Here is an 11645-nt window from a genome sequence, read left to right on the forward strand (position 1 = left end):
GCCCGGCGGGCGCCGGCGGAGGAGCCCGGGAGGCAGCGCTCTGCCCAAGCAGCCGGAGCGTAGCCTGGCCTCAGCCCTGCCCGGCGCACTCTCCATCACCGCGCTGTGCACTGCCCTCGCGGAGCCTGCTTGGCTGCACATCCACGGTGGCACCTGTACCCGCCAGGAGCTGGGGGTCTCCGACGTGCTGGGCTACGTGCACCCGGACTTGCTGAAAGGTAAAGGCTCCACGCGCCGGCCCTTGTCTTCCTGGGCGATCAGGGCTCCTCGGCAGTGAGCTGAAGGTGGTGTCGGCTGGAGCTGAGATAGCCAGGGGCGGGACTCGATGGGAGGAAACAGCCCCATTCCTGACGGGTGTTCCTGCCCACCAGGTGGCTCTGTTTAGGGCCCGGACCCTCATTAATTAAGATGTTATTCAGCCAAGTACCTACTTTTGACGCCATGCTAATCTGGACTGCTGCTATTTTCGGATTCTGCGGAAGGATACTGCTGTATTTGGAGAAGGGATAAAGCGCTAGGCATTACAATTAGCTGACCTTTTCTAAGGAGCCTGTGGGATGTAGGAAGGTTTCTTTGGGGCAAGTGATTGATGGCGAAAATGGAACTTTTAACATGGCTAGATTTTAAAAGATATCTTCGAGTTCTACAGTAGTTGTATTTTTTTTATGGAAAAGGGGAGTCTGTGTAATTTTGGATGACCTCGAGTTAGGTCCAGCCTCAGTAAATCAGTTGGAATTTGGCTCTTGGAATCGCACGCGGGTGCCTAACTGAGGCAAGATTGCTTTGTGCATCCTTCTTCCGAGCCCTGCAGTCAGAAGAAAGGGGAAAGGGACTGGTCTCCTTACTGGATACAGGGGAGGCGATGATCTACCCAGGTGTGGGGGAGGAGAGGAGGGGTCGTCCCAGGGAGCTGGTACCTGCACCTGCCCAGCCCTGTCTCCAGCAATGAGGGTATGGGCTGTGTGTTGTGAGGGCAGGACGCACTGCCTGGCTTTCACCTGAAAAATGGTCAGTGGACCCTCCACAGCCTTTAGTAACAGCGCAGTTCATCACCCCCACAGCCTTTTGAACCATTCTTGAAGGTCTTTGTAATTTCTCCCTTTGCCACTCCCTGGCCGTGATGCGTTCCAGATGTTTGCTGCCCCATGTCTCAGAAACCCTTCCTGTTAGATTCTTACTGCTTTTTTAAAGACTCAAGTATTGGGATTTGGGGAAAAGGTCAAGATTTCTTCTGTGCCTTGGATCATATGCCTCTTCTGCAGGTCGAGGCTGAAAAGCTCTGTCCTTGTGGCCTAATGTTGTCTTTCTCTGAGAGTTCTCTGACTGTTTCGCATCTCTCTTGAGTTTTTGAGGCTTTAGGATGGTTTTGTAGAAAACAGGATGGGGGCTTCTGGTTTCCAGGTTTCTCCATGATGAGGGCCTTCGCTGGGTTCACTCATTAAGACAGAAGTCATACACACAATGGAGGCCTTGTGATATGTGGATTTTTCTTTGGTGTGTAGCTGATGGCAGAAATGTTATGAAGCTCGAGTTGAGTGTGGTTGGTTTTTCCTTGTTTGAAGCACAGCTGCCACCATTCCACCGCTTCGTCCAGACCTTTGCACCGATCCCCTGGTGTTCCAGTGTTTCAAGAGCTTGATGTCACCTGCTAACTGGGAGAATTCTCCATGCCTCTCCTTTTCAGATCATTCTGGGGAGGCTCATGTGATGGAGGGAGAGGCAGTCTGATCCCAGGTCTTCATTTCAGAATTCCAGGAAGCTGTGTCTTTGAGAAATGAAGTGGTCTGTCTAGGGCCACACACTTGGGGGTGGCATAGCTGTGTCTGTCTCACATCTCTTGACTCAGTACAAAATGATTTATGTTTTTTATCCTTTGTTTTACTTCATCTGTCATAGAACGATCTCAAGATTATTCCATTTGGTGTGCATCCTTGTCAAAGGCATGTGAAAAATAAATTTTTGGTGCAGATGAATAAATCAGATATTTACCCTTTCTAAGAAACTGTTCAATCCAGATTTTGTCATTTATAAAGCATGTTTTCTTAACCTTTACATTAATTTTGCTTATGTGTTTAGGGATCTTAACCCATGGACAGTCCCCACGTGCTATCCTATGGCCATGTCCTTGGTCATTGCAAGCTAGGAATTTCGTGTCCATTCATAAGAGAGTTGACGGTGGTGCCTCATGAGCTATCATAAAAGTTGGCGAGGAATCGGGAAGTCCCTAATTGCTTCTCTTCTTCCTTTTCTCTGTATCTATTGGTTTCTTGGTACCCAGTGGGCCTTCAGACATGCTGTCCTGTGTGATTATGCTGATGCTCAGGGCCTAACAGATGTCTTAGTATGGAAGCCTAGTATAGGTGCTTCCAGGGGGACAACAGACCCTACTGGGTCTCTGTAGGTGACAGGAGAGTCCTCTGTCTCGGCCCCCTGCCTGGGCGCCAGGCACTGTGCTTAGCACACTCCACGCCTGACTTCAGTTTCTCCTAAATAGCCCTTTGATTTGGTAGCTACAGTCATCACCACTACTCCGCAGAAGTCCCAGACTTGGAAGGTCAGGTGACTTGCTCAGGATCGCACAGCTGGTCTGTCTGGCATGGCCTCCACTCTTAGCACTGCACCTTAGTGTACTCCGGCTTGTCCTTCTGTCAGAAGCTGTCCAAGGCTTACTGCCTCCCCATGCCAGCTATTTGATCATGAGCCCCACCAAAGCTGTGCTCCTTAGCCTGCATCACCTCAGCATTCTGGCTCAAGTTGGGAATCCTGAGGCAGAGCCACTCACCCTCCTGTTGTCACTCACCTGCCTGAGGTGCAACAGATTCCGCTCTGAATCCTCTCTCTCTCTGGGCTTCCTGCATGTCACACAGCTCTACAACTTAGGCCTAGGCCCACAGATACGCTCAGATCTCTAGTGGCCCCAAGCAGAGGGCCCCAGATCCTCCCTGCCTCTCAAGTGAGGCCAGCAAAGGCAGCACCCACAGCAGCCTCCAGAAGCACCCTTGCAGAATGAGGAAGTCTGGGATTTGAAGTCTGGTGAATCATGATTGACAACAAGCATGGGAAGGTCAAGGGCCAACCAGGGAGGGCAGGTGTGCCTGAGGGGTGGTGACTGATGTCACAGGCACTTCCAGTCCTCAGAGGCAGCTCAGCTAGGACCTTTGGTATCTGTGATCCCTAGGGGACTCTATTGGCGACTTGTATCAGAGCCTGTCTTGAAGCTAAAGTCACAAGTGGGAGATGAATGCTAAGAAGTGCCTCTAACTCACAGGGACTCCAGTGAAGGGGACAGGAAGGGAGATGGGACAGAAAAAGGGAACTGGCCAGAAGCCACTTTAATCTTCCTACCTGCAGCCTGTTTGGGTCAGCAGGGGGTGAGAGAGCAGTGGGCCCAGTAGACCGGAAGAGCCAAACAGGTGACTCACCAGTGACCTTGGGCAAAGTCAGTGCCTTGGGATCCTATTACAAGGCAGCTGCCTTCTTTGGTGACTGGAGGGGATAGTCAAGCAATAGTTACCAAAATAAACAGGCCACAACTGGAGGATAGAATGTGTCTCTTTCTTACCAGTGTGTAGTGGACTGCATTACTGGTTTGAATTTAAAATGGGCACCCTGATACTTATGCCATTTCTGCCCACAAACAAAATAATGCCTACACAACATTTGAGGATTCTGTTTCTGTTTAGCAGCCCTCTCAAAGGAGCAGATATTTGTGGCCCTCCTTCCATACTGATGTCTGGCAGGGGAGGAGAGAAAGAGACACTGAGGTCCTGACCCAAGAGAGCCTGAGCTGGGTTCTGAGCGGGTCCGGGATACTGCCTGTCCACTCTGTGTGCTGAGACCCTCCGAAGAAAGACTGCCTAGGCTGTGGGTTGTCTGTGAGCATCATTCCAAGGGAAGTGCACCTTTGGTTTCTCCACAAAGCCCGAGGGTTTACTCACACCTTTGGAGTGGAGAAAGGCAGTCCCGTTGAAACAAACCTGTTTGAATTTTGGGTCAGAAGGACACATCACCACCCTGGTGGGGCAGATCCTCAGTCTGGCTTTTGTGGGCTCTTTCTCTATCCCACCCTGGCTGACGTGTGTGTGAATGTGAAAGTCTCGGTGTCAGGAGGAAGGACACTCAAGGGCTGCCGATGCTGTGGCCCAGCTGAGGGAGTGGGCCATAACAGCACAGACTGCTTTGCACATGGGGCAGGAGTTGCTGCCTTCACTTGACAGGTGAGAACGCAGAGGCCAAGGGCAGTTAAGTGACTTGCTCAAGGTAACACATAGTCTGAGGCGGGTCTAGGATTTGATGCCAAGCCCATTGCCTTCCTGGTGTCCCCACTGCTTCCAGGAGCCAGACTGATGGCTGCAGAAGCTTAGACTGCACCAAGCAGGTCTTGCCCAGTAATTCCCAGTATGAGCTCTTTTCATTGCTTAATGGCTCAAACCTATTTTGCCTAGAAGAGATTTTGTACTTCCAGGTGTTCTCTTAGCTCAGCTGCTGCTGGCTGTGAGGGTAGCTCTGACAGCATTCTGTTAACTTCTGATTTTTCATTCAAATGCTTCTCTTTAGCATTGGATGGATTATTCCAATAGGGATATTCTGGGGTCTTTAGCATTGGATGGATTAAAGATAAAACTCTCGTGCTTGGTGATTCCAAGGATCACATGCAAGGAAGCCTACCCCGGCTTCCCAGCTCTGCGCCGTGGGACCTGGAGGAAGCCACTTAACCTCCTGGAGCCTCCAGTCCCTTATCTAAGCTGCATGATTGATCCCCAGAGTGAGCAAGACTTAACTAAGGATAACGTTTGACCTGTCGGTGTGCACAGGCCATTCCTGAATGGAACATGAGAAACTGCCAACAATGTTTGTCCCTTGGGAAGAGCAGTTGACATCTGGAGGGGAGGGACCTTCTCTCTGAAGCTTTTTATTATGTGTGACTCATTAAAATAAGTGTCCTGTGAAACACGAGATACATGGGGTGTATGTAATAGACATACGTTTTAAAGGATAATAAAATGAACATTTTTACTTACTATGCCATGTGGACCCCAAAAAGCCTAAGAACTATCTTTGAAGCCACTGAGTATGACTTTTTCCAGTTAAGACTGGTTGTTAAATCAAAACTTAGTTGATTTAGTTGGAAGAACCATAGTGAAAGCCCCACTCTGAATGCCTGGCCACATTAAGGAATCGGAACACAGCCCACTGTGGAGCACAGTGCAATGTAAGCCCTTACACTTTACCTTTAGCAGGTGATTCTTGGAAGCACTAGAACATTTTTGTCCTGCTCTATCCCTGCCTCATGCCATGTGGACCCCAAAAAGCACAATATCAGAGCTTTTAACAATACTAAGCCAGAGACAGCCCCAGATCCCAGGAGCCTTCTTTTGAGCGAGGCCACCTGTAGGCCCACTGCCAGGGCTTGGGCTGGGTGGGGCTGTTTGCAGACAGAGCCAGCACCCAGGCAAAGCCTCCTGGCAGTAGGCGATCACCAGGCTGGATGATTGGGCCCAAAACAGATGGTCTGCTGACAAGAGAGAGACAGATAGCTCCAAGAGCAGCTCAGAGGATGACCTGAAGCCAGCTTGCACCATGGGTCTGGTGTAGGCTCAGCCACCATCTGGCGAATTCTGAGCCTGAGGCAAAGAATGTAAGCTGTCACCAAGGCCAGGGTCTCCTCGTGTCTGCTCTGGTCCTGCAGTGTGGAGGCCGGCCCTTAGTTAAGTCTCGCTCACTCTGGGGATCAATCATGCAGCTTAGATGAGGGACTGGAGGCTCCAGGAGGTTAAGTGGCTTCCTCCGGGTCCCACAGCGCAGAGCTGGGAAGCCTGGGATAGGCTTCCTTGCATGTGATCCTTGGAAAGAGTTTTATCTTTCCCTGATGGAATAATCCATCCAATGCTAAAGACCCCAGAATATGTGTAGGTTTGAGTCTGCTTTGTTGGGTTCAGGCCCTCTCCCTGGGTCCTTGGACTTTTTTCTCAGTCTCTCTTCCTGCAGGCCCAGGATCAGTGGCCACCTGCACGGGGTATTTGAGCTGCTCGTTAAATCCAGAGTTCTAGGCCCTGCTCCAGACCAACAGCTCAGTCTCTGGGGCCTGGAATGTGCTTTCGGCCAGTGCCCTGGGGACTAATGGCGCCAGCCTTCAGCCTGAGGGCAGGAATTAGGGAGGGAGCCTGCAGGCTAGGTCCTGCCAGCCCTTCCCAGATTCTCCTCCTCACTTGGTGACCAATGACCTGAGTGAAAGAAGAGCCTGCCAGAGGCCTGAGGGGAAGTTGGAGAGGAAGTAAAGGCCCATTTTCTACTTTTGTTAAACACAGTGGTTTCTTTTTGAATCAGCCTTTATTTTGTCTGTATGTTTCTGGGAGATTAGGCAGGCAGCTCACATAGCTAACGAAGGGTCTGACAGTGTTGCCTGGATGAGATTTAGAAGAAACAAGAATGGTGTTGCGGTCCTAGAAGGACACTTTAAGTTGCTGTCTGGTGACAGTCCTCATCCTAGGCTCCCCCTCCACCATGACCCTGAGGACCTTGAATGTCAGCATCCTTTCCCTTGGTTCACTCCCTCATTTGAGTGGAGCGAACCCTTTAGTGGCTTCACGTCATTTTAGAAGGTATTTGGTGCTGTCAGTTTCTGAACCTTACCATGCCTGGGTGGAGTAAATCTAGTAGCTTCTTAGCTTTCCCACTTCTGGCTTCCACTTCAGCTTGTCTAGTCTTTGAAGTTGATTCCAAGTAGCTCCAAGTTCCTTTCCAGTTTCCAGAATTTTGTGCCCCTTTCCTCTTTGTGTGGGTTTATGCCTTTAAAATTTTTTTGTTTTGTTTTGGTCGGGTTCAGGGAGTGAACAAAAATCAATGTGAAGGTCCCATCTACCTTCTTTCCTGATTGATTTAGTACTCTTGTGGAGGGTGCATTTCTCTGGCTTCAACATCTTATTGAACAAAAAGGGGACAAATGAGTGGCCGGGTAAAGGATGGACGCTGGGTGGCCTCTGCCGTGCCTCTCTTGCTGTCTCAGCTCAGAGATCAGTGGGCACTTCCTGCAGTGCAGTTTCACAGAACCTGATGACACATTGGATTAATTGTTAGAGTCTTTAAAAATGCTTAGAAGAGCATGGCAAGTATGTCAGAGAGGCGTGCACTTAGGTTTTGTTGGAAGAGAAGGAGCTAAGCACCTGGGAGCAGCGACCTGGGTTCCTGTCTGCTAATTTGGAGGCTGTCTACCTCCTCTGTGGGTCAGCCAGGAGCAGGAGCTGTGACCGCTCTGTCCAGGCCCCCCAGGACTTTGGCAGAGGGGGACAAACTCCCCCCAGGTGGGGACTTCCTGTTTGGAGCCCTGAAGATTTGGTTCTCCCTACAGATTTCTGTATGAATCCGCAGACAGTGCTGCTCCTGCGGGTCATTGCTGCCTTCTGCTTCCTGGGCACCCTGTGTAGTCTCTCCGCGTTCCTCTTGGATGTCTTTGGGCCCAAGCATCCAGCCCTGAAGATCACTCGTCGCTATGCCTTTGCCCATATTCTCACAGGTAAGCCCGGGCCTGCTTCTGGTGGGGGAGGGACTGCCACTGGGGGATGGGCGCTGTCTGGAGCTGCAGGCGGGGACGGTACGGTTTCTCCATGCAGACAGTGGTCCAGATGCTCATTTCAGCTCCAGCCTATTTTGGAACACTGGGGCGGAATGGCGGCTTGCTTCTGTCGTTTGCATGTACACCTGGCAGGACCACCACCTACTCAGCCCAGCTGTCAGGAGGGGGATGTTAGGATTCTACAAGAAGTCACATGGCTTTCCAGGAACTGGGTTTAAGGCTCAGCAGGGCTCCTGGGACCTGGACAGAGCAAGGAGGGAGCAGGGTATCTCACTATGCCTACTGAAGGGCATGGTTGTCGGACTCATTCCTCCCCTCCTTTGGGCTGGCTGGGTGGTGATCTGACTTGTAGGGGCACCGACTCCAGCTCCCAAACTACATGGCCTCGTCTGCTCCTTTCAAGCACCCAGTGACTTCTAGCAGCCTTCGTGTCCTGATTCCATTCTTAAGACAGAGAGAGTCTGACTGGCCCAGAGAGGGTCAGGCATCTGTCCCCAGCCCTGGCCTGAGAACTGTGGCCTAGAGAGCCCACCCTGCAGGGTCGAGGGCTGGGCAGGTCCCCTGACAATGTGATTTGGATAGAGAGGCTGCATTGAGCCTGCTAACTCCCTTTCCGTGCTGTCCCTCTGTTCCCCAGTGCTGCAGTGTGCCACTGTCATTGGCTTTTCCTACTGGGCTTCCGAACTCATCCTGGCCCAGCAGCAGCAACATAAGAAGTACCATGGTTCCCAGGTCTACGTCACCTTTGCTGTTAGCTTCTACTTGGTGGCAGGAGCTGGTGGAGCCTCGATCCTGGCCACAGCGGCCAACCTCCTGCGCCACTACCCCACAGAGGAGGAGGAGCAGGCGCTGGAGCTGCTGTCTGAGATGGAGGAGACCGAGCCCTACCCCGCTGAGTATGAGGTCATCAACCAGTTCCAGCCACCCCCAGCCTACACTCCCTGATGCCAGGCCTGCGCCCCCTAATGCCAGCCCCCTGAGGCCAGCGGCTCTCCTCCTCCGCAGCCCTGCCCCCACTCCTCAGCCCCACCCCTCCCCAGGAGCGCCTTCCCTGGCAGGCCTCACTGGTAGGATCCTGACCATCGTTACCAAACCTTCCCCAAGAGGGTCTCTGTCTTTGGGTTGTTCATGTGTCCCTGCTCTCGAAACCTGGGCTTTGCGGATTTTATATCATGCACTTTTTCCCCTCTTGCCACCTCCTCTCCCTTTGGTCACTAGTCATTACCAATCATGGGTGGTTTTACAAGTTTTCTCCTTTCATGGGCCATAGCTTTGAGATCAGAACTTTCCTTAGGAGCTGCTGACAGTGAATAGTCCCAGAGAGAAGTATCAGCAGGGCCCAAGGGAAAGGAGACTGTGCCCTGCAGCTTCCCTCCCTAAGGGTTAGTGCTGGTTCCACAGCTGCAGCACTGGGCTGATGCTGCCCAGTTTCTTCTCAGAGTGCCCAGTACCAAGCCTCCCGCTCAGCGAAGTTCTCTGCACTTCAGCCTTCCCACCCGCATTCCAGTTTGACGGGAGAAGGAATTGCTGTTGGAAAGCAGAGCGGGCGTTCTCCCCACCCTGGCTTGGCTCGGGTGGCTGGCTCTGCTGAGGGGAGTGGCCGCAGGCATGGGCCTGAGGCCTCCAAGTGAGGGGGCCAAATTCTCCAGCCCCTTCACCTTTTAAAATGAGTGGTTTTGAAAGGAGAAAACAAAACCAAGCCACAGCAACAATTAATCTCTTTTTAAACTTGCGGCAAGACTGTTGTCATTTCTCCTATATTTATCCTGTTCTTTTGGGCTCTGCAAAGTTTTGGGCCACAGCTCCTTCCAGCCCATGGTAGTTACTCCTCGAATGTCTCAGAGGAATGCAGCCCTCTCCCTATGCTCCCTCCCTCCTGGAGACCTCCCTGTGGAACGTGGAGCCCCGTCAGTGGAGGGGCTGAGGACTGTGGCCTGGCTGGCCGGCCAGTGTGGTGCTCCTCAGGACTGTGGCACTGAGATGTAACCTGGCCTCCATGCAGGAACAGGGGCCCCAGCAGGGCAGGGAACCCTCCGCTCTCCACATGGGACCACAGCCGGTGAGCCCTGTTGCGTGAGGTGTCAGACTGGCAGGCCTGGCTCCGTCCTTCAGGCTCAGGGTGTCCCCTAGACTGTAACTTGGGGCAACAGCTTGCTGCATGCCCCCTCCCCTTCTTGAATGTACTCTGGCCTTGCAGTGTGCCACTGGCTCTTTCTTGTCCAACCATTGCTCTGGCTGTCTTGTTTGCCACACTTGGCCTTGGGTCTTGCTGAGTTTTCTGCCTGATATCTGGGGCATCAAGCAGAAGAAACTTGAGAGACCTTCAGGGTGGACCCAGGTGGCCAAGCCTTCTTGGAATCAGTGTCCAGTGCTGAGCTGAAAAGCTGCTCCCAATTTCCTACACATGATAGAGCAAGATTGGAGAATGGACACCACTGTTGAACTGTGGCTAAGAAGGGACTGTCATGTGCCTCGTCCTTTGGCCAGGCTGCCTGGGGATGTCTGAACAGATGCCTGTGTGGGTGGTGAAGACCGAATCTGCACATGAGTGAGCGGCTGCCTGGAGATTGCTGTGATGCCCAAGTGTCTCCTTGTGGCGGCTCTCACTTACAGACTCTTAGGCAAGAAAGACTGCCGTGTGATACCTGTACACAAAGCTGAGAGCCACATGGTCTCATCTCTCTGTCAAGTATGAGTTTGTCTTTGGCACCTTTCCAGGGTGTGGACAGCTTTCACTGACCATGGGTGTCTGAAGGGCAGACCAGGAGATCAGGCACTGGGCACACACGCCAAAGCGTCCGGTTATCTCAAGAGGACCCAGACATGACCCTGGGGACTGTTCCACATGATTTGGAACCCACTTTTTATTAGCTTCCCACGCCTCCGGGATTCCTCTTTTCCCTTCCCATCCTGACACTAATAGTTTGTCATATAAATTCCCCTGGTTTTTTTTTTCTAGGTAAAAAATAAAAAAAACAAACAAACCACAAATAAGAATGTAAATGTCAGTGGCTCCCTGTTGTTTTTTGTTGCAATTGCCCGGAAGTGGTTTGTTTCCTTCCTCTTTCTACTTTAGGAGAAATTGATGAAGTGTGTAATTTTTTAAAAAGTCAAAAGGAAGTACATTTCCACCTGGATGTGCCTTTAGCCCCGATACATCGAACGGCGAGGCCTCCCGCCCAAGTGCAGAGCTTAGAACCTGTCCCCTCAGAGTCCCCAGTGATCTGCAGAAGAGCACTTTGGTCCTTGTGTGAGGAAAAACAGACCCCAGGGCTGAGACTTGCCAGAGAAACTGCACTTTCTTCTGAAGCCCTGGGAAGTGGTGCCTTCCTTATGGGGAGAGCACGTGCGTGCCAGTGGTTGGGATATAACTTGTGGTAGAACTTTTAGTGTCATGGTGTCTCACTTAGCTACCCACGCTTTGTTCATTCGTTCATTCCTACATTCAGCTGGCACGCTCGGCCCGAAATGTGCATCATGGGAAAAGAGCTTAGGGCTCCCTTCGAGGGTAGCCTGTTTGGGTGACTTTTTTTTTTTTTTTTAACTCCTGGAAAGAGCACATGTCTTTCTTGGGAGCTGGGAGTGTGCTATCTCTTTCATTCCAGATGTTTCTGAAAGGTGCCTCATGTACAAAGTGTGTGAGGCATCACAGAGAAACGTGGTGACATCAGGGCCCTGTCTCCAAGGGTTCTGTCTTCTCAGTTCAGGGGATGGCTTCTCCACGGAAAGGTGGAGTGAAGTGGTCTGCTGGACAGCTGGGAAAGGGCTGTGCCCACAGGGAAGTGGGTTCTGCCCCAGTCACTACAGAAGGTGGAAAGGTAAGTATTTGGAGGTAGAGTGGGGGCCATTCCCGCTGACAGAGGAGCTAGAGCAGAAGCACAACTGATGGCCAGGAGGTGGTGAGAGCAGAGATTAGAAAAGGAGGGGCCGTGAAGTCACCAGACGCCTTGGGGAGGCTAGAAGGGTCCTGAGAAGAAGGAAAGACCAGGTTTTTCTTAATGACTGGTGACCGTGTGAGGGAGGGTTGGCCTGGTGTGAGTGAACAAGTCCGAAGGCATAGGGACTGGGGGCC

The 11645-nt window shown here is 51.9% G+C and overlaps 1 protein-coding gene across 1 annotated transcript; it reads left to right on the plus strand.

The window, feature by feature from the left end:
* Position 1: 1 nt before the first annotated feature.
* Positions 2 to 10576, plus strand: TMEM127 (transmembrane protein 127; the record flags this gene model as incomplete). Its single annotated transcript, XM_006909436.2, has 3 exons — positions 2 to 218; positions 7349 to 7513; positions 8211 to 10576. Coding segments are annotated over 3 exons (690 nt in total), but the record flags the coding sequence as incomplete, so codon positions are not given.
* Positions 10577 to 11645: the final 1069 nt, after the last annotated feature.

This window comes from Pteropus alecto, unplaced genomic scaffold (assembly GCF_000325575.1).
Source record: "Pteropus alecto unplaced genomic scaffold, ASM32557v1 scaffold223, whole genome shotgun sequence".
Lineage (NCBI taxonomy): Eukaryota > Metazoa > Chordata > Mammalia > Chiroptera > Pteropodidae > Pteropus > Pteropus alecto.